Here is a 22,755-nt window from a genome sequence, read left to right as displayed (position 1 = left end):
TATTTTGGGGTTAACTTGATCAGGAAATCGACCTATATCTGTTTCCTTACCGTTAGACTCTTAGAAATCAGACAATCTGTCATAGCGAAAAAAACCGTGACTCTAAAGACAGTACTAATGTATTACATGGAAATAAAATCTTCCTCATTTAACAAGCGGAATACTTTATTTTGGGTGATCTATAAATGTCAGTCATTATTCCAATGCAACTTCTTCACGTCGAGAATGGTAAACATGTAAACATAGTAAACCGACCAAATTATTCACACAGCAACCTAAGAATGTCTCATACGTTGAGTTGTTCCATATATCGTATTGGATAAACATGATACTATTTAACAGGTTTTATTGACATTAAAAAGGCAAATGATGCTGCTTGATTGGTCAATTCTGCTACAAATTCAATACCAATGTATAAGATGTTTTTACATAATATGTTTACACAATGTTTAGAGTCCTTACTCCCCGTAAATTAATGTTATATATCGATTGAAGTTTCTAAAGAGGAGAGTCTCCTCCCCCTCTCTACAATTGCGTCAATTATACCTCAGGTTGAGTGTCGATCCCCAAAGACCTCCTATTAGAAGTTTTGATATATCGAAGTAGACCTTGTTTAGCGTTTTGTGACATGTATTTGTCATCGACTTACCAGTCTCAGATGAAATGAAAATGATTGAATTGCGCCTCAGGTTGAATGTCTGAGACGCACCCAAAAGACACCTTGTTTACGATTTACATATTTATGTCATACAGATGTTCATATCAATGCATATTTTGTGAAAAATAAGTGTCTCTATCGTCTGATAAAATATAGTTGCCGGTTGCCGCGGATTGATAACGTGGGACGTGTCCAACAGACCCCACTTTTCCCTGACTGATTTTTTTGCTGACTTTAAAGACGACCATGTGAGATCCTTGAAGAAATTCATTAGGTTTGTGTGATACAATTAACAGAATGTTCTTCTTGCCAAAACCAAATATATTTTACTGACCTGACAGTTTCGGTCATCTTGGTCGACAGTTTCGGTCATCTTGGTCGAATGCCATCATTGGAGGGATGGCAAAAAAACGCATGGTCAATGTTTGCATGAAGGAAATCGGAAGAAACTGACAAAAAGACAGGTTTTGACAAAATGCATGAAACTTTGCAGTCCTTGGTTTGCAGCCATGCACTTGAAAACATAACAGAGAGTTCCAGATAATCTAAAACTGCCCCGGGAAGCTGGGGCCACTAGTGTTCTTCTAACCTAAAAATCCTCTAAAAAGTCTTAAAAACCTGAAACCTCAGAAAGTTTAAAGGCTATGGACCATAGTATGGTTTCATTATTCACGGACCTTTACATAACCAAAGTTTGTGACGTTGTCTTTTCAGACGTTTTGTGGCTCTTATATCTCAATCATTTGACTTTATGGCTCAATTGGTAAATCTAGATCTCTAGAAAGGGCGCCCAATATGTGTCCTATTTTTCCTTTCAATATATTACAGAAATATCAATCTCGTAATGAACCTACAGAAATGATATTGACAAGCTCTAACTACAGGTATATACTAATTATCTAGGAAATAATGATCATCTTAAAATTTCCCAACTTTTAAACAGATTTCCGATATAAATTATAAAAATTAGAATCCACATTTTGCATTTTGTCGGTTTCCTGATGTTCAACTATCAAGTTGTGTTCACATTGTCGGACGAACGCCCGGTTGCTAGGAGCAGCGGTAGGCGCTGCCAGGAGTAGGTGCAGTGTGAACGACTGACAAAAGTCAGGAGTAGCGAGCTGGGTAACATCTGCCAGGCGTAAGTTGCAATGTGAACGCTGCTACGACTGGCACCCGGTGTAAGTTTGACATTTTGTTGGTCGGAACTAAGAAATTACATGTCGCGTGGTTGAAAAAGGTCACGGAAACACCGGAAGTGGTAGCCGATATTTACGCCGACCAGAGGTGAATGCTTGGTGGAACTGGTCGGCGTATAGTGCTAGGAGTAGACTAGGTGTGGACACGCGGTAGGAGTAGCGAATTTGTGGAATGTTAGCGTAAGTTTACGCCGGGTGTAACTCAAAATGTGAGCACGACTATTATTTGCAAGAGCGGAAAATGAATACATGACCATTGTGATACGTGTGGATTAAAGTATTAGCATTTGTGGCTGGACGCGGCGAATGAGCCGTAAACTCGGCAAACTTCATTTCGAGCTACAGGTGAAAATATATGCAAATCTCGTATTTTGGCGAAGTTAAGATTTTTGCAGATTTGAAATGTTTAAGCTTTCTTCTAAACACATACAAAGTTTTATTTTAAAGAAATAAATGGAAATATGAAATAATCAACATTTTCTGAAGCCCATCTGATGAAAAAAAAATCCAAAATAGATAAAACAAACATACAACAGAGCTCATTAAATGTGCAAAACAATAAAATATCAGTCTCAATCTTGTTGTATTATTGTAATAATACCCATAACGTGTCTGTGTAAAATTTGAAGCAATTAGGATGTAAGAAACATATTGGTTACGATGGAAATATGCTGGTTTTCATTTGAAAAATTGTCATTTTGCTTCCCTAACTTTGAACGCGGTTTTCTTGGTTTCGCGTTTTGATTCATGACAACCTATAACAAGCCATAACTTTGCTTCTGATTGTCATATGAAGTTCATTGAGGTGTCATTTTAATCCCTGAAACATGCTCTTTGCAAATATGTAAAAAGTAAAAATGACCAGAGGGGGACTTTACGGCTTATTCGAGGTGTCCAGGCACATTTTATCACTTACACCCAGGTCGGCATATTGTCGGTCTATTTAGATGCTACTTTTGATAAATTAATGACGAACCGCGCTTAATTAGCGTAATTAATAAACTGTCAACTTAATATCATATCACACATTCATATTTCAGTATTGTTTTATAATACTGTTGACATGTTTGACCTCCTTATGAGTCTGTCTCAACATCTCGTATCGACGGTCTTGTCTTTGAATACACGTGTTGGGGTGTACACGTGTTTGTGTTGTGTTGTTGAGTTGTCCGAGTGTAATAATTAATAGGCATCGTTTTCTTTTCTTTTAAATAATTATTGGTCGTTCATGTCTTGTTGATGTTGTTGTCGTTGTTATAATTTTGTATGTTTGTCTTCTGAAACTAACTTATAAAACTGACCTCTTCACGAAGCTTTTGAAACATGTTTAGAGAATAAAGGTATTGTTATTAGCCGCTGTCGTGCATCTATCGTCACATATTACACGGGCGACATCATTCGACGAGTTGTTTTACGCCAAAAATAATGATATCGCCCGTGCTATATGAGATGATAGATGCACGACAGCGGCTAAAAACAATACCTTTATTCTCATTCTAAAAATGCTTCAATTGAAATAAGAATATCATGCGTATACCAAATTTTAATCAAATTAAATGCTACATTTTACAAGGAATTATAGAGCTTAAAATCGATCAGTCCCGTTGTTGCTATGCGGCTCCGATTGGTTGAAATAGAGAGTGCGCGTATCGTGTCGATGCATACGCGTTGAACCATGTTATATCGTGTCATATCACACGGGCAAGAACCAATAAGATTGTAGGAACGTTCTCAAGTGTTTAAGAATTTGCTATATCAGCTTTGCCTAATAGTTTAATACGTTTTATAATTATACTTACCACATTTAATATTAATGTTGTGTCCCCCACGTGTTTGATAATTTCAAACATCCTGTAACAACAATAACAACACAAAGTCATCAGACTTCTATTCGTCGATAGTTTATGCAATTACAAATTATCGATATTAAACGTAAATATTTTTCTCTCCTATTATTATTATTGTTATTATTATTTCTGAAGTTTTTCCAGAATTTTACAGTTACATCACGATAATAAGACACTTAATATTGTTAGATATAAATTCAAATATTGTACTTAAAGGAGTATTTCGTGATCCTAGCATCCTCTTTGTATGACATTTTTCAGTACATATCCACGAAAAAAGCATATTCCCAAAATTTCAGTTGATTCCGATTTTGCGTTTGCGTCTGCTCCATAGACAATACGTTGTAATTTCGTTCTGGTGCACCAGAACGAAATTCAAATTTCGCGATATCTTTGCTAAACGAATTAATCTGCAAGAAATATTTTGTACATAAACATTATGTAGCCAGAGTATTCCAGTGATATAAAAATCTCAACTTTTTTGAGAAAAGTGGATGTGGCTGTGGATCACGAAATGCCCTTTTAAGCTGAAAATGTCTTCTGATTCTAGATATTAGCCTCATTATACTGCCATCATTTAGGCTATACTCACCATACGTGTTGTTCCCAGATCGAGTGAATCACAAGAAATGAAATAGCATACGCGACAAATCTAAACCAATCTTCCTGAAGTGTGTGCGTCAAATGCTGAAAATTAGAAATATCAGAATACTAATCGTGACAATGGGTCATTTTTTATGTTCAGTAGACATGGTAGAATACGTGTGTGCATTGGACAATTGCAGATGATAAAAGACCCCCTTAAGTTATAATAGAGGGTGACATATTTTCAAGAAAAAAATATGGAATTCCAAATTCATTTTGGGAATTCCACGTCCAACGTTATACAAAATTCTGGAATTCCAGATGCACATCGTCAAAATGATATAGCCAGTTGAAAAAGCCCTGAAATTCCTTTTACTATCTCGAATAGCCACGTTCTCTATTCATTCGAGAAAGCGATGGCAGTACCTCAGCAGCACAAAGACGCATGTCCGTTTATATTAGTAATGATTGTCTGTTAAATGCAAGGGTGCTCTCATGCACAATATTCACGCTCTGCAATATTGGCTTTAATCGTGTTATCAGGACACTAAGTCTTGTTTTAGTATATTTCAAATAATCAAATCACAAAGAATCAGACCAAAAGGACAAATTTAACAATGTACTTGACCTACCTGATTCACGTCATAGTTTGCTACTGCGTGTATAACTGGTACGATCTGAAAAAACAAAACAAGAAATATTGGCATTAATAAGTAATACAATGAAGGCTGGCAACAATTGAGCGCAAACAACCACGACGTCATTGCGACAATTTCGGCGCGGGAAGTTTGAATATCGCGTGTTGAGAGCCGGCTGGTTTTATTCATTTTTATGGTCAAAATGAGTTTGTTTTAAATAAAACCATGTGATTCGTGCTTGATAATTATTTTTCTAACATAAGGCATAATGTTGTGATTGCCGGAGCCGTCCTTTAAAATTGTAGTGCTTTTGGTGGTATGAAATATGCCCTGTTCGTGTTACGTTACCTCTTGTGTATTTCTCAATCCTTCGACGTCATTAGTTAATTAATAGTAAAATTAATTTGCGTGTAATAGTGCTTCTCTGAAAATCATTAAGTCTTATGTTCAAAACGTTTTATTAAAATGCATTATATATAATCTGCACACAGAAATAGTGCAATTACATCGCATCACTTAACTTATCGACAGCATTAAGCTATTAATTGTTGAATTCATTCATTAATAAAATACATAAAATTTCTCTATTAATTATTTAAACTATTCGTTAACGATTAATTGTGCAATTTCGCTTTTGAAATTTTTAGAAAAGAACTTTATTATCCGAGAGTGTTGTAGTGATTATCAAGTTATACATTCAGTTTGTCATTATTAAAAAGTGGGGTCAACAATGTCAAATTTTCTGCCTTTATAATGGCCCTTGCCCTTGCCCACCCCACCCACACAAGGATTTTTACAAAGACCACCCTGAGTTATAATTAGTGATCCCAGTGGTCATATATACTATATAGTATCAAGTTTAGCACGGATTGCGGAAATATGAAAAATAAAAGCAATTTCATTAATATAAGAAGCCAAGTACAGGTATAATGTAATGGCAATAATGAGGTCATCGGTTGACCCCAAAATATAGGATATTGCTTGTTAACGAATTAAATTACTGGTGATGATAAGTAGCTTTATTATTACACACAAATACATGTATTGTAGAATATGATATTGGAGGAACAACACCAGTATTTACAAGGGGGAATATTGTCTTTTTTTTAACTTTTAACTGGCAATTCAAACCTTTGAAAATGCATTAAAATTACCAAACCTAGGCAACTATTATTATTATGACCTATCTTAAGAACCATTGTTCAAAATACTGAACTTGTAAAGCAGTTGCTCCAGAATTTGTTTTTCTTGAACATAATCTCATCGTCACATAAGCGTATTTCCCCACGGTATAAAAGTAGTAAGGTACGTCTAAAGGTAAGGTCAAGTTACAAAGGATTAGTGTAAAATTTGGGCTAAATAGAATATCAATTAAAAAAAAAGGATTTCGACAAACAACAATCTCCCCCACATTGTTTTTTGATCATTGGTGACCTTCCATGCTAAAATATTACCTTTTTTGTATGAAATGACGCAATATTAAGTAAATGCGTTACCGTATCAAATGGCGCCTGTTGCAAGTGGTAATGGTGAACTAATGGGAACGCCCAGGTTATTCACATTCTATTCCATAGTATCTTTCGCTTTGTAAGTGACGAGTTGAAACCTAATGAGCTGAAGTAATCATGGGTATTAGTTTATTGCCCAGTTAATTACAAGCATCATTATCATTGTCGATATACCAGTGGCATTTTCATTTGGCAATTATTACTTATTATAATGAATATTTTAGGGGCATGTCCTTACTATGATGTGATAAGATGTAGCCTAATATAGTTAAAGATGTATATAGTTCAGTTCAAGATGAAGCCAAAATAGGAAGTTAGTAATGTTTTATTTATTTATTTATTTTTTGGTTTTTTTGGGGGGTTGCAGTTTTTAGGATAGTGATTTCAAAATCATTATGTCCAGTGGTAATTTTGTTTTTAAAGTAGCTATATAATTTTTTTTTAAACACCCTACCTTCGTAATTCCTTTTAGTTATAGCTACAATCATTGACGATACTGTAGGACGATCATTGTACAAATCATAACATACCTTGCATATTTTCCTACAAAAGTGATTCTAACTTATCTTGACCATAGACAGCATCACGGTTTGTACTGACCATGCCGATCCCTATATTTCTAGGGTAGGACGAAATTAACAAATACTTTCGGTATTATCAAACAAAATTATCTTTCATACAACTTTCAGGAATTTTTACCTTATACTTTAAATCATTGAACAAACTACTATTGTGCTTAATATTTTCCCCGTTTATTTTAATCAAGAAGGCACAGAACAAAATGGTCTAAAATTATGCAAAAGTTACTTAACTAATGCTTTCGTGTGTGACGGTGTGTTGGTATCTAATGATTTCAATCCGATCACGTATTCAATAATGCAATCAAAAATATCATGTCATTTGATCTCGCTTATTCCGGCATTGCAATAAATATTTGCTTTCTCGTAAAATTGAATATTTCCTGGTAATTAAAAAGATCTGTAATTTCTCATGCAAATCAAAATAATATAAATCTTACAAATGTATTGCACCATAAAGTTAAGATAAGTTTGTTGATATCAAATATGAAGATATAAACGCATAACTAATATATATGTAATATTTTCGAAAGAAGTTGAACAGCACCTTTCTAAACAGATCTTAATAAGAAAATCTAATATTTTACAGGTTAAGTTTTGTATTTTATGTTCACAAATGATATGAGGGTGCAAAATATCAAATAAAAACAAGTTCTACTGATTTATAGGCGAGTATTATTAAAAAACGTGTTTTATATTGCTTAATCAAAGGAAATCTGAATTTCCGTCTGTCGGGGGATGACTCTTAGCAGACTACAATCTACTCTTTGCCAGCTACATAGTATGGCGCGAAATAGTCGATGATTTCTAACCCCAAGATAACTTTTACAATATTTGTGTAGTTTCTATACAAAAGAAATTATCAAACTAATATTTTTGTAATTGTATTTTGGACAAATTGACGATGAAACATAATGGTAATTTTCAATAGTGTTAGTGATTTTGGATGATCTAAAAGATAAAACCTCTATAAAGCGGCTGTTTCCTTGATTCAAAAAGTGCTTCAATAGACCAACATGAACAGAATGTGATGAACATCAACGCGCAAGTATAATAACGCGAAAGTATTTCTAGTTCAGTTGAACAATTGTATATTTTGTCATTCTCCCTTCACCCTCCGTCCCTCTCAATTTTTCTCCCATATATCTCATAAATGTTTGTTGAAAGAACTGTTTAAATCTTTGTTCACCAAGTGCTTCTTTCATCTTCTTTCATTAAGGTGTTCGCTATATATAAAGAGTGGTTGGCTACATTTTCACATACAGTTAGCCCACTTATACTTCTCACATTCATTCTTGCTCAACGATGTTGCAGCCAGGCCCGAACAAGGACATGGTTTCAAAAAGTGCTTGGTCGGTTGATGTTATTTCCACGGCCGCCTCGATGCTTTGCACAGGCGGCATAGGAAGCGCAACACGTGACGTACGAGGCTGGCGAAGATACAGGGCTGACAGCCCGGGCTGACAGCCCCATTCGAAATACACGGTTAGCAATTACAAATGGAAAATTAACATACTTGCAGTGGGGTACTTTGTCGAACCCCGACGGTTTTAGAGTAAGATAATTTTGAACAAATTTAGAATTGTTTGTGAAGATTTCATGATTATGTGTTAATCCAATGGCGACCTCAAAATTGGCGATATCGCTTCCATCACCGCCTGGCTTTGCATTCATTTTGTAAACTCTATGAACAACTTGATATCCCGGATAGATAATCAACTTAAACCTGCATACTTATTTTAGTCTCAGCTTAAACTTAAAAGAGAGTTACTGATGCGTAAGTGTAAGGTTTCAGCAAATACAGATATCGTGATCCAGGTACTTATTTGATGACATACGGCAATATCAAGTTCATTCCCGTTTATTGATGTCAATTATGATATGTATGCTACAAACTATTACTAGAATTTGTAGTTCACATGTTCTTAACACGCTTTCATTATCCATGTAATCACATAGTTATAGTTATTACAGAGTGTTCAAACTGATAAAGCTATTATTTCATATTATAAGGTATGCATTAAACATGTCAAATTAAGGTTTGGTGTATAAATTGTACTTGAAATGTATGTATAGGTAATATCCACGTGTAAAATAGCCACTTTACCATGTTTACGAAATGAACAATACGCTTTTCGCCGCCATCTTGTTTGCTAACCTATTTGACAAGATTGCCAAGTACAATAGTTAGCATTCTATATTGTATTAGAGGGATGCAGCCAAACAAAATTGTTTCGCTTGCCCAAGATCGCAATAGTTGGAGAAAGCTTGTAGTCGCCTGCTCCGCAGCCGACTGATGATTATTATTAGAGTTCGGTTTTTGTCATCGGAAGCAGTTTACGATGACATAACAATGTCTAAATCCAAAATCATTCGCCATGTTTCTGTCAAATTTAGAACGAAGTCAAGATACGAAGTCAAGATACGTTCAAGATAGTGTTCGCCAGCAACGTTGTAGAATATTTCCACGAATCTTTATCATTTTATTTGGACGGATTATAAATTGATCTGGAACCTTTAACTTGTCACATGAATATAGGATATTCAGTCAAAGTCGCCAAGTCCAGAAGAAATCCAGAAGTTCAAAAGTCCAGATAGATCAGAAGAAGGCTGCAAGGACCTACAGTTATGGCCTTCACCCGATTATTACCCATACAAACAACAGATACTTCCTTGACTTTGACTGACAGGTCTTTGACCAACCTGATGTTATTATTCTCGGAAACTCTTAATTGAACAAATCCAGTACTTTGAAGAAATTAAGCTCTCATCATGCTTATTGAATCCGGTATTTGTTTTTTAATCGTATTACAAATTCATTACGAGGATTAAGTACTAATGAAGGCGTTGGATGAAACTAATATAACAAAGTTGCCAAAGACCAGATTGGTCATACGGCTTAGTTCAAGTATTTCACTACAGTAATTTCGTATCTACGCTATTGCGCAAGATTAAAGTACAGGAAAAGTACAGTCCAGTAAAGTACAAGTGGATATAACACAGAAGTGAAGATTTTTTCTATCTCATACGATTTAACTATAATTCAAATGAAGGGGGGAAAATAAAATTTGGCTGTAGCGGGGTTCGAACCGGCGACCTCTGGTTTACGAGCTCTACCATCTGAGCTTTCCATCCCTATGATGAACGGCGATCCCAATCACCAATATTTTATCAAATTCTAATTCTATTATCTTGTGTCAATTTAAGTTTACTTTACAGTCTAAACGCATTTTTTAAATGAAACATTTGCCAAAAACTAAGAAAACAGCAGTATTGACAAAGTTGAGGCCCCATCAAATTACAGATTCATATAGAATGTATTATTTTGTCTAAAGTACACGGCTTTCGGCTAAACCACTAGCATGCTATATGTTAGCATATCTATGACAATGATAAATGTACCAACATCTGAATATTGGTAATTTTTACCTGACTAGCAAATCACTGAGTAGATCTTTAAGGTCATGTCTTCCATAGGGTGTATGTGGATTTCAAGTGGAATAACCCAATACAAAAGATCTTGACCAAGCCACCATAGTGTACTGTTAAGTTGTACTTCAAAGTGTTCACACTTGAAGCCGGATAAGAGAGAGGCGCCAGATCCAGCATACACCGATAAGTAGGATGGAGGTCCAGATGAAGGTACGGTAAACAGACCGGATGGGAACGTCAATGAACACTGAAATTAACAAATTACTGATAACATCATCATTTGAGATGACATTAACACAGACGCTATCAATATTAATCAAGTCGATATGCAATGGAAATTACTGAGATAATACTACGCTGACCTCAGGCAGACAAATCTGGCATATTCAAACTATTCAAGTGTGTTCCTTATCATGCTTATTGACTCAATTCTTGAGATTATGCTCAACATACCACGAGATGAACATTGCAGCCAGTGGTGTAGCGAGAGTTATTCGATGGGGAGGAGCCGAGCGTGATTGAGGGTGCACCGCAAGTTTTTTGGTCATTTTTCAATGGGTGTTTTTTTTTTCAAACAAATTACAAATTAAGGGGCGCGTATCCCTTGTCCTTATCACGCTACGACACTTTTTGCTGCTGTTATACAATGTTGGGGCTTTAAATGAATTCACAAGCAGGCCTGTGAATGAGACATTATACGTTATTGACTTTTTTGTAGTTAGCTCCTAACGGAGCTCCTAAGGCCTATGGCAATCTTGAATTGTGATAGATAAATTTCATACTGGTTTATTAGGAGCTCCTAAGGCCTATGGCAATCTTGCATTGTGATAGATACATTTCATACTGGTTTATTAGGTCAGCCATCCAGCCTGCAAACGAGACATGATGATGTTGTCTTCTGGTAACCTCTGAGTGAATTGATTACGGCATTCCTACGGGAGGAAATATCGGGACTGAAGTGAGACTGATAGCCTCGATGTGAAGTTATCTGGCAAAAGATACTCAGTGACAGGACTCCCTGGGAGACTTGGGTTAACAATGTAGAACCTAGCAAGTCTAAAATATAAAATAAATGAGATGCGCTTGACAAGTTGTTATTTCTTATTCTCAGATTAATTTACATGATTTAAAATGATTTCTGCTTAATTAAAGCTCATTTCAATTGAATTGGTAATTTTTGCGTGACAAAACCAGTAAGTGTTTACTTACATAATATTTCGTCGATCTCGTCGGATGACTTCATCAGATGTGATCCACTTTCCCTGGAAACTGACTTACACACAACCGGAAGTTAGTTTATCGGAAAAGTGGATCAGATGCTCACATCTGAGGAAGTCCTCCGACGAGATGGACAAATATTAGAGTAAGTAAAATTTACTGTTTTGTCAAGCAAAAAATACCAATTGATTTGAAGGATAAACTTGATGAATCTATTCACTGAAGTCATTTCAATTGTTTTATATTTCAGTTTCAACTTTATTTAACACGACAATAAAACACCAGGTCCACATTTAGGACTAGTATTCCCTGTGCCGTGTCTTACAAACATAATAGAATCACACAATGTCAGGAAAATACCCCAAACAATATGATAAAATAAATACTAGTATATGATATGAAATCAGAAATATGAATCAAGCTTTAAAATTAGACTAGATTCAAATCATAATCTTTTTGGTTAACTGCTCAAATTCCATAGAATTAATCTAATAGCATTGGTCTCTGTTGCGTCTGCTTCAATAGACGCGCTAAGGTTTCTTAACATTATCATGATTATCATCAAAGAAGATTTTGCTGTAAAACAAGTATATAGTATAATTGGTCAAATATTTCAATACTAATGGCAAGATGGAACATTAAAGAGAGGAAAAAGCTAATAAAAAAGATCAACCTGTAAACCTTGTTTGCACCTGAAGAACATCTTGAAACTTCAACAGCTCTTACATAATCATGGAAATATAGTAGGATATCTGGCCTTAAAATGACCCATATATTATTTGAACCTATCATATCTAATTAGCACTCTGTATTTTGTGTTCCTGAAGCCAGAGTGAGTAGATTAAAACTCAATGGTCCGTAGGGGCTGACATATTATCGGGGGAACCCTATGTGAGATCCGTTACGAGTCACTTGAGCACGTGGTCACGCAACCTCCTTCAGACGGTAACCGTCCGGGGTAACCGAATACTTACTAAATATTCTTCCCAGTAATTAAAGATCTACATCAGTAACGACCTGGAGAATTCTAGCCAAGATCTTTTTTTTTTTTAAATTGTACATTTTACTCTCTCGTTTTTTATACAAGCCAAGTAATGAAGGTACCAGTTACGTTCATCCCCTGTATATCCTAAACAAAGGCAGATATGTCATAATTGACACCAACAGCCAATAGCTGCATCTTTTAGCTCGAATTTAAGACCTCATTCGTTGAAATTGTTCAAGAAATAAAGACATGACGATCCAAAAACTCAAGGAAGATGCAAATGTAAAAGATGCAGTTTGCTGATTGCACGCCTTATTGATTTGTACACAAAGCGTTCGCGAACAAGAGAACTAGCACGGTGCTTTCATTGATTAGCACGAAACACATGCGTCGTGCTTTCATTGATTAGGACACAAAAGTGCTCTTTGTATCTTCATTAGGTTTTGGACCACCGTTTCTTTAATTCTCAACCAATTTCAACAAATAAGGTCTTAAATCAGAGCTAAAGTACAGGCGTCGACTGCTTTTTGACACATTTATCTTTATTTAGAATATACAGGGGTTAACACAACTGGTACCTTAATTCTTTTGCTTACTGTAGGTCTATCCAATGTAGCTACAGTCTGCTTTAGATTTCATCAGTGTAAGGGGTATCTGTCGATCTCCATACAGGTACATCCAGGATGTATGTCTGTTGAATGTACACATCTGCCTTTTCTTGTCTGTGTTATAATCAACTTTGGCAACGATCATGGCGATGATACTCTGCAGTTGACTGATGGGTACAAGACTTCCGTTGGGTACAGTGTAGACTATTGAGGTACACGCATATAATGCAATAGGTGACTGACCATGCTGACGAGCATCTAAATGAAACAATGCTGTTCACACAACCAGAGAAGATGATCTTCTCATCTTCTCTACACTAACGTGTTCCTACACGCCGCTATAGACGAATACAACGAGCCAAGTCATGGTCAGGATTTGGTCGGCCATATTTGGTTCCCCGCATGCACCAAACAGGTGTTGTGAGTGCCCAATTTGGGTGGATTAAACCCGCTTAAAATTCGATGTTAGATTCTTTTGTGTTGTAAACTGTCATCATTCTTTTGTCTACGTGTAACACAGGTAATGCAGTTTAAAATACCCTTCAAGGCCGCATCATTTCACATTTTAGGTGAGATAGCTGGGTCCCCGTCGCGGCCATGGCTGCCATTGAGGAGTAGGAATGCGTGAAATTGGATTCGTCTATAGAAAGGGTTCCCGCAGTTACATTTATTGTCTTTGTATTAATATTATTATATTTTTCCAGTTGATCATTAATATTTGAATTATATTGCCATTGCATAAGCCAACAACACTCTGTTTGCATCTGCCTCGTCCTGTTTGTCTGCACTTTGTCCTGTCCACTGTTTGCAGCAAGTTCTCATGTTTAAATTATTTACTTTGCATACTTAAAACTTATTATATATTTATGAAATCCGAAGGTGGCCAATTTTAACGAACTTTGCTCTCTTTTGGTTTTCCTACCAATGAATTGTTTCTTCGGTGAAATAAATTGAACATTGAACAGAGGCGATGGAATCGTCTCAGACAGTGTTCAAGATCAAAGTATGTGACATGTCTGTAATCAGATGTTTTGTAGATGTAGATTTCAAATACGTGCACTTCAGTAAATTCAGTGTACACAAATAAGACAGTGCAGTGAAATGTGCTTGTTCTCGACAATGATAAAGTTCCTCGAAAAGCTTTTATACTTCCCTCTAGAAGCGATGGCCGACACTGTTGAGAATTAATATCGTACCTTCAGCTGTGGTACAAATGTACGCTTAATGAAATAATACATATCCTGATATCTACGTAGGATCCTTTGTGCAAGAGCTATCAGCAACATTTGAAATCCGACCCTTTACCATTCCAAATGCTTGAAACTTTTTTCAGCGAAGTGATTGCTGGTGAGGTGTCAAACTTCGCAGTATAAGATAGGGCATCCATTGAGTTTATTAATTAGCTCAATACTCTTTTCGTTTTTTAAACATGGCGATATTTTAAAGTGTAACGATAATTTTTGTGAGCTGTTTATTAAGCTGAAGGTACGCTAGTATTAACTCTCACCAGTGTCGGCCATCACCGCTTCTAGAAAAGATCTGACTACAGGCATGTCACATACTTTGAACACTGTCTGAGACGATTCCTCAACGCCTCTATAGCGTGTAGGAACTGTTAGTGTAAACTGCATCATTTCATTAAATGTTGCTCCAAGTCGCTATATGTTTCCTTGAAATGCCTTCAAAATGCCATCCCCTAATTTGTTTGTTCCCTTAATAAAATAAAACATACTTGAAAGTAGAACAACATAAACTTAGCACATTTAATGACCCATTTTATAACAAAACGCAAGCAATAGGCTAATTGTTAACCTGGTACTATACCTAGCGCAAACAAACCCACAATCACCTCCCTTAGAGGGCACGGTGGCTCAGTGGTTGCGGCCTTGGATTCATAATCTGAGAGCTTGTTCGACGTGCGTGGGTTCGATTCCCCGTCCCACCACCGTGTTGCGCCCTTGGGCAAGGCGCTTTGCCTCGCTTGCCTCACCCCACCCAGGTGCAATGGGAAGCTGTTAGGGGTAGTCACAGTCGTTGTACTGATGGACCCTGCGCCACTTGTAGGCTGCAAACGTGGTTCCGACATATTCTAATGACGGCGGAATAAATGTAAAGCGCTTTGAGGCTGTTTACGGCATAAAGCGCTATATAAATATCTACATTTATTTATTTATTTCTAAAATCAGCCTACATTTGACAATACAGTGTGTCTCTGAAAGAAATGACGTCAGAAAATTAAATTTTTGATTTTATTGCCACAACGAAAGAGAACAGAATAATGTATGTTATTACGTGATAAATCAGCTACCATAATTTGCTTGAATTTTAAAAAATGGACCCCTCCGTTCACACCTCATTTTAAAATTCAGTCCACGAGCCATAAATAATAAATAAATACCGAGTGCTTGATACTTCAGGTACAGCTCATTGTCTGCTGTAATGAATCCGAGGACAGGATTCAAACTTTACTTCCACCGTACAAGTCTTACAATTTATTTCAAAAATGAATGTTCAAAAAGATGTATTCTTATATTGCATAAATGTGACGAGTCACAACGAAAAGTGCTTCTTGTCGGTTGCATCTCTTTGTCCACATTGCAAGGAACAAAATCAATAGACATCAGACAGTCAGTTCAAATCATCCCCAAGTCAACTAGAGTTCAGGAATGTCCTCCTATTGTTAACGGTTGGATAATATGTGCATCTGTACAAATTGCAATGCTTTGTTGTCCACCACTTGAACAGGGTTTATCCAAAGCAAAAATTTGAGCTATATAACAATTGTATAGACATCCTATGCTATTATCCTTTCCAACAATAGAATTATAGAAAGGTTAGTACATAGTTATAGAAAGGTGTTGACTGGTACTACCAAAATGATTAGTTGTGACTCGTCACAAATTATTCAATCTTTGGGGGTTCAGGAAGTAAACTACTAAAAAAATACAATTTCCACGGTACAGGTCTTTCAGAGACACCATGTAGCAACAACAGCTAGGCAAGAACCGGAATGACAAGAAAAAACAATATCACTCTTGAATTTAATGTATATAGATAGATGTCGAGGCTATCTTAATCAAAAAGCTTTTTCACGCTCCCAAATCCTACTTAACGATATGGAATAACAGGAACCATATTTTCCTGTTTTGTTTGAAGGTCTATTATGGTTTTTGCAATTTAAGTAAAAACTGTAGTGTATTTTTTAATATTAACATTGTTCTTATTAGAAATGAGCCAAGGGAGCCAATAATCGTCTTGCTGTTTTTGATTTAAGGCCATAATATATCAAAACGAAAGTATTAGGCGTTTCCCCCTCACAAGAAAAATAATCCATAGGGGCAAAAATGACACCCTTATATCAAGCATTGGAATTTCCTTTTTATAACCCATATCTTGTGTGTCAGCTTTATTTGTCTCAACATTTATCTTATACACCCTCCGATCCGCCGCCGTAAGTCTAGAAAACTGTTCAATTTGACGCTGTTATCATCCAATAAAAGGACACACTGCACAGTAAACTAGGCCAAATAGAGCAGATTCGACTGTGGTTAACGTCTAATCTCAGTAATTTCCATTGGATATCTGCTTGATTAATACTCATAACTACTGTGTTAATTTCATCTCAATTCATGATGTTATCAGTAACTTGTCACTTTCCGTGTTCATTGACGACACCTTCCGCGGAACTCTACTATAACATGTATACCTGTGTGTATAAATCCTACCGCAGGTAGATGAACCATGCAGATAATTTTATTCGTATTCTAAATTGCACAATTATAGTATAACCGTAAAACAAAAGCCTGCCGCTATTTATACAACGTGATGAACCCAGACATAACTCTGAACACTATAACCAATTTTAAGGAGTATTGAAGATACGTTAGCTATTTCAAAGTAAAGCATATATTCAAGGTCATACATGTACAGTGGTATTTAAGCATAAGTATTTGAGGTTTGTACTATTGAATTAAAATCATGTTTATAGTATGCTTTAGGCACGGTGTACTAAGTCTAGAATGATGGTTGGTTCTAATAGATTAATAGTGTAAATAATGACAAATAATCATACGTTTTGTAAAAACGACCTTTATTAGAATCAACCTTTTCCGGGATCAATTTGATATGGATGTGCAATGATTGACACAATATAACACATTTGTATGTTATGCATGCTATGCCGCAATTGTTACCATGGTTTGGAGGCTAAACATTTGGGCTAAAGAATAATTACTAGTATAGTTTTGGTTGGATCCAGCTCGGATGTTCGTAAAGTTGTGAGTTGAAATAAGATTTGGTACTTCACCCTATACTGATATGTAGCATCACGTGACAATCCCGGGGTGACAATAAATCCGGGTTACTAATTATTCTGTCCCCTGGAGTACATCTGGAGTACTGTTCAAGTTAACACTGTTAGTTAAGATGATTCCAAACATCGAATGCTGTAGATAATACATAAAATGGAATGATAGTTGCATGATTTCGTTTTTAAACAAAATGGCTGTCTGCCTCCGGGGTCTGCCTAAACTAGAGGCGATCACTTCCAAAACAGCAAAGGCAATTTACATATCTGGACTCGCCCTATAGCGGGGAGTTTTTATAGTTCAAGCGATATGGTCAAGAACTTGTTTTGCACTGCATATCATCAAAGTTGAGGTGGTCTGCTCACTTTATAAATGCAGTGTAGCTTTGAAAAGTACCGAGCTAATTACAAGAACGACTTCCTTTTTCTCATTTAACAAAAATTGTATTTACAAATATTGAAGAACTTGGTTCCAAACCATGTTCAGTCCACAAACACATGTTTCTGATTTACCTGTGTGATATTGCAATGGGTTGTGATGCTATAGGTATAGTGATTTCAGTTGGATGTTCCATTACCATGATTACAAAGCAAACAGTGGAAATGTGTGGGGCCTTTGGTTCCCAAATGAGAACAATAGTCTGCATATTGTCAAGCAGCATTGTTGTGGTAAATAGTGGCTTGTTGATGGTACAACTCATTGTTGCTAATGTCAAACTTGTCAAAGTAATTGTGATTGTATCACGCAAGTAAATGAGAAACATGTGGTTGTGGACTTAACATGGTTTGGAAACAAGCTCTTCAAAAAACGATTTTATAAAGCAGAGATTTTTAGTAATTCAAACCAAATTTGTGTACGACCTTGAAAAAATAGGGTGGAAGGTACTTGACGTGTGTTTACACAAATTATCTTTTAAAGATAAAACAGATTTTACTTCCCAAATGTGCTATCAAGATACTTCGGAAATATGTGGAACACAAACTCTTTCATTTACGCATCTCCATAACATATGACAGCTTGATCCCTCACTTCCTTTGGTTTGGATAAAGTGACAGTACGGAACTCTCCAAGTTCCTCTACTTCGATGTACAAAACTGCGTACATTCCTTTCAAGTGCCGTATGTGCTCATTAAGTTTGACTTTGTTTCTTGGGAGGGAATGTTTGAATATATTGTTTTTAAACACCTCTATTTTTATATAACTCTTTCAATGTCTGTATTTGATATCAGTTGAACAAGTAGGACAGATGCTGTTATTGAAGTTAAAACCAGACAAAAATATATAAATCGGAACAATCGCAATAATGTTGATATATTTAAGGGTATTATACTTTCTAGAAACACTAATTATATGTCAGAAATGCAGACATCTTACATCAAGGACTGGGGCACCTGTTGAGAATTCTGCCAGAAACAGAATATTAATTACAATGTCAACGATTGAAGAAAAAGGTAAATGGTTCAGTCTAGCTTTTACATTCATGACCCGGATTCACCACAGGGCCCAGGGGGCACATGACCCAAGGATCTAGGGTGGGGGTAAAATTTGAGAGGAAAAAAATTAAAATTAAATACTCAAGTAACTTGGAGGAAGATTTCTCGTACAAAACTTGGGGGTCAATCATGTTAAAGTTCCGAGGGGTCAGCAAAAGGTAAATCCGGCCCTGGGAATGTTTTCCGGAAATGTGTTATTTCTGTCTTTATAGAAAACACCGATACAACTAAAGGGCTCATATTACGAGTTCCACTCTACGGCTCTAAGCCTTGAGCATATCTGCAAGGGTTTGCAAATAAGTTCATCAGGATTGTCAATGAAATATTAAGTTCATAATTCTTAGAGCAAATCCAATTTTGATGTTACATACCTCGATCAATGACAGTTTCGTGCTAACACTTAGCAGTTTCGTGCTAACACTTAGCACTTTCTCAAATTGAATGACCAATCCCTGCACCTCGATGGCTGCTACCGGTTATGGAAGACATACGTTCAGGCGGCGAATGGCATGATCGTATGAATGGCCAAGTGGTCCAAAAAACGCGTAAGATAAACGTGTAAGGTTACACGTGTAAGATTGCATCTTATACGCGTAAGATTGCATCTTATACGTGTAAGAATGAAGCGGGATTTTTAAATTGACGAATCACAGAGTAAGAAATCACAAACAACCAATCATCTCATGCGTAGCAAACTTCAACCAATAATATGTAATACGTTTTGTAATTTGTAACTTCCACGACTTCTTATACGTGTAAGATTTGGATTTCAGTGATGGGCGATACGTGATATTATTGGCGACGTAACGAGGATAAGGAGAGCTCGTCACCAAAATCGTATTTTATGACGAATCTATGTCAGGAATTATTCCGATTGTTGGTCCGTCATGGCCACATCACGATTTATTTCACTTTTGGCTACGTTTTTCAGTTATCTGGAGTCAATTGATACTCATATCAATTAAATTTCAAGAGGTGATGGTAAAATAATCACGTTTGCGAAAACTACCGCGGTGCAGATCGATATCGAGGTTGAGATTATTCGACACTCGTCGTACTAGTCAAATCGGAATACCGTCCATCCCTAATAGGCAATTCTTACGCGTATAAGAAATGCTATGGCGAGATTTCATTGGTCGACGATGAATACGCGTAAGATGATAGGTTGTTTGGGGTTTAAATATGGATTCTTCATATATGATTCGTCAATTTAAGCATCCCGCTAGATTCTAAGACGTATAAGATGCGATCTTACACGCATAAGATGCAATCTTACACGTGTAAGATGCCATCTTACACGTGTAAGGTTACACGTATAATCTTACACGTTTTTTGGTCCACTTGGCCATTCATATGATCGAGCCGGCAACTTGTGAAACCGCCCGGCCGTATGGCATTTTCCATATACTTGGTTAGTTTTGTGGGGTTCATTATCGAACCCCAACGGTTTTAGCTTGTATTTATATTAATTATTAACATAGGCCTATTCGTTTGTGATATTTCAAGCGTTTTAAAATTTCAAAATAATCCCATTCAATTACACGGTTGACGATGAAAATTTACTGAATTTAGAGAATGCAATGCGACCACCACCTGACATACGTTGATGATGTGCTCGAAATTATAGAGAAAGGATGAGACAAATCAGAAATTAAAGACAGAGAACAGAACAGAAAGAAGAGAATTATCAAAGAAGCCATTTGGATAAGGAAGAGGGGCCAAAAACACTCAACATATATGACCAAGTCCTAAAACCAACAGCGCCACCAACGTCAGCTTCAGCAGGTAGCAGCCGTCGAGGTGCAGAGATTGGTCATTCAATTTGAGAAAGTGCTAAGTGTTAGCACGAAACTGTCATTGATCGAGGTATGTAACATCAAAATTGGATTTGCTCTAAGAATTTTGAACTTAATATCTGCAAGGGTTTATTTAAGAAAATCATTAGTTGCAAATTATTGGTTGCACATTTTGTTTGATACATGCAAGAAAAGATGTAGTTTTGAAAGTTGGACTGTGGTCCATTTAAAAATGCCTTTACAAAAAGGAATGGAGGGCCCAATGGAAGCTTCGCTGTGATGTGCCAACCATAGACGTGTCAGCCAGTAATACGCGATGCTCCTTTGAAGGAGGGAATTAAATATCAACAATAACAATGGCATTTTGCGTATTTCTAGTATGGTAAAAGTCGTTTTCTTTAATTTCATATTTCAAGCGTGTATTCCTGTTTTAACTACTTGACTTGCATCGAGTGTATGTTAGTAAACAGTAATAAAATCAAAACCAGGTCAGTTGTGTTATTTATTCTATGTACTTTTAAACAAAGAAGTAAATATAGCCAAAAAACCAAAAAAAATAAAGAAATGCAGTATATGCTTGACCTATCCACAAGTTTGCATGTATTGCGAGAGTTGAATGGCCCATAGTGTCATCGCCGCGATATCTTCATGGCAGAAATCGCCATGGTAGGTTGAATCCACAGCCACGCATGGCCATTTTGTTCCGACCTTTGAGACGCATAATGAGCCGAGGGACATCTGACTAAGGCTACTGACAATAGCCTGGTAATTGACCTCTCTAGCCTACGCTGCACTATAATTCGGCACATATAAAATCAGAATATTTTTGTCAGTTTTTGAGTTCAAGACGCACGCTTCTTTCTCAAGACGCTAGCTAACGACTATCATATCCATTGAACACGTATATTCAAGTGCAAGGAACCAAATCTGGCTTCTTTAGACTAAATCAATTACGAGTATTCATCATTTTCTACCCCGGTATCCTAAGATTTATCGTCTAATATCAAATCGTGCATATCACATTCACGTGTATCAATCCCGGGTATTCATTTCAGTGTCTCTGTTGTATAATGTAATTATTAACCGGGTGATGTCGGTGTGTTGCCCAAGGTTCAACTGTCAAAATGCACCTTGTCTTACGCAATGAGGCATTGTGTCATTGTAAATTAGACCAGTACGTGTGTAAAACAAATAGGCTACTAATGACTTTCATATTTCTTTAACTTCGTATGAAACTTTTTGATTTTTTTGTAAGTCTTAGAGGGAAAACTTGATTAAAACCACTCGCGATATTTGTTTTACAATGCAACTGATGAACACACTATTATTCGTACAAACTCAAACTGTTATTATGTTCCCAATTATGATATCTGTAAGAACATTTAAATCAACTATCCAACTATCGCTGCTGTTGGAGAGTATTCGTACCTGTAACATCGCAGAATTGTAATTTATTTTCCAAAATTCTATTTTTAATCTAAGGGTTTGCCATTCTATTAATTTTGGTTAAAAATAGAATTCGATGTTAATTACACGCCTTTTTATCTGTCATCTACTGCATATGAACCCTTCATTGCAAATCAACCCAGAAACTTGTCAAACCTATTGCCTTCTACTTCCTTTGAGTAGTCTATGTAGTGTAGAAGCGTGCACAGCTATTCCCACTTGAAAAAATCATTACTATTTTCCCACAATGCCTTGCAATATGCAGCTTTATGTTCTGAAACATTCCAATCTGTCGGGGCGCAGTTCTTTAAGCTAACATGTTGGTCCCATATTACCAACTTCAGAATGAATGTGTTGGGTACACAAACTCATACCTGAGTTCAACATATGGGCACATCGGCTATGATTGTTCAATACTTTGGTACAATGGAGCAAACATTGAACGGTACCAATACAA

The 22,755-nt window shown here is 36.3% G+C and overlaps 1 protein-coding gene across 1 annotated transcript in view; it reads right to left on the bottom strand.

The window, feature by feature from the left end:
* Nucleotides 1–22,755, bottom strand: part of LOC140171881 (endosomal/lysosomal proton channel TMEM175-like) — a 75,288-nt gene that overhangs the window by 34,063 nt on the left and 18,470 nt on the right. The window contains exons 2-4 of the mRNA XM_072195223.1: nt 4,922–4,966; nt 4,297–4,391; nt 3,657–3,708 (exon numbers count right to left, since the gene is read on the bottom strand). Coding sequence (XP_072051324.1) covers nt 3,657–3,708; nt 4,297–4,391; nt 4,922–4,966 — 192 coding nt within the window. The remainder of the gene's footprint in view (nt 1–3,656; nt 3,709–4,296; nt 4,392–4,921; nt 4,967–22,755) is intronic.

This window comes from Amphiura filiformis, chromosome 15 (genome assembly GCF_039555335.1).
Source record: "Amphiura filiformis chromosome 15, Afil_fr2py, whole genome shotgun sequence".
Lineage (NCBI taxonomy): Eukaryota > Metazoa > Echinodermata > Ophiuroidea > Amphilepidida > Amphiuridae > Amphiura > Amphiura filiformis.
This window is presented reverse-complemented; position numbering and strand designations above follow the sequence as displayed.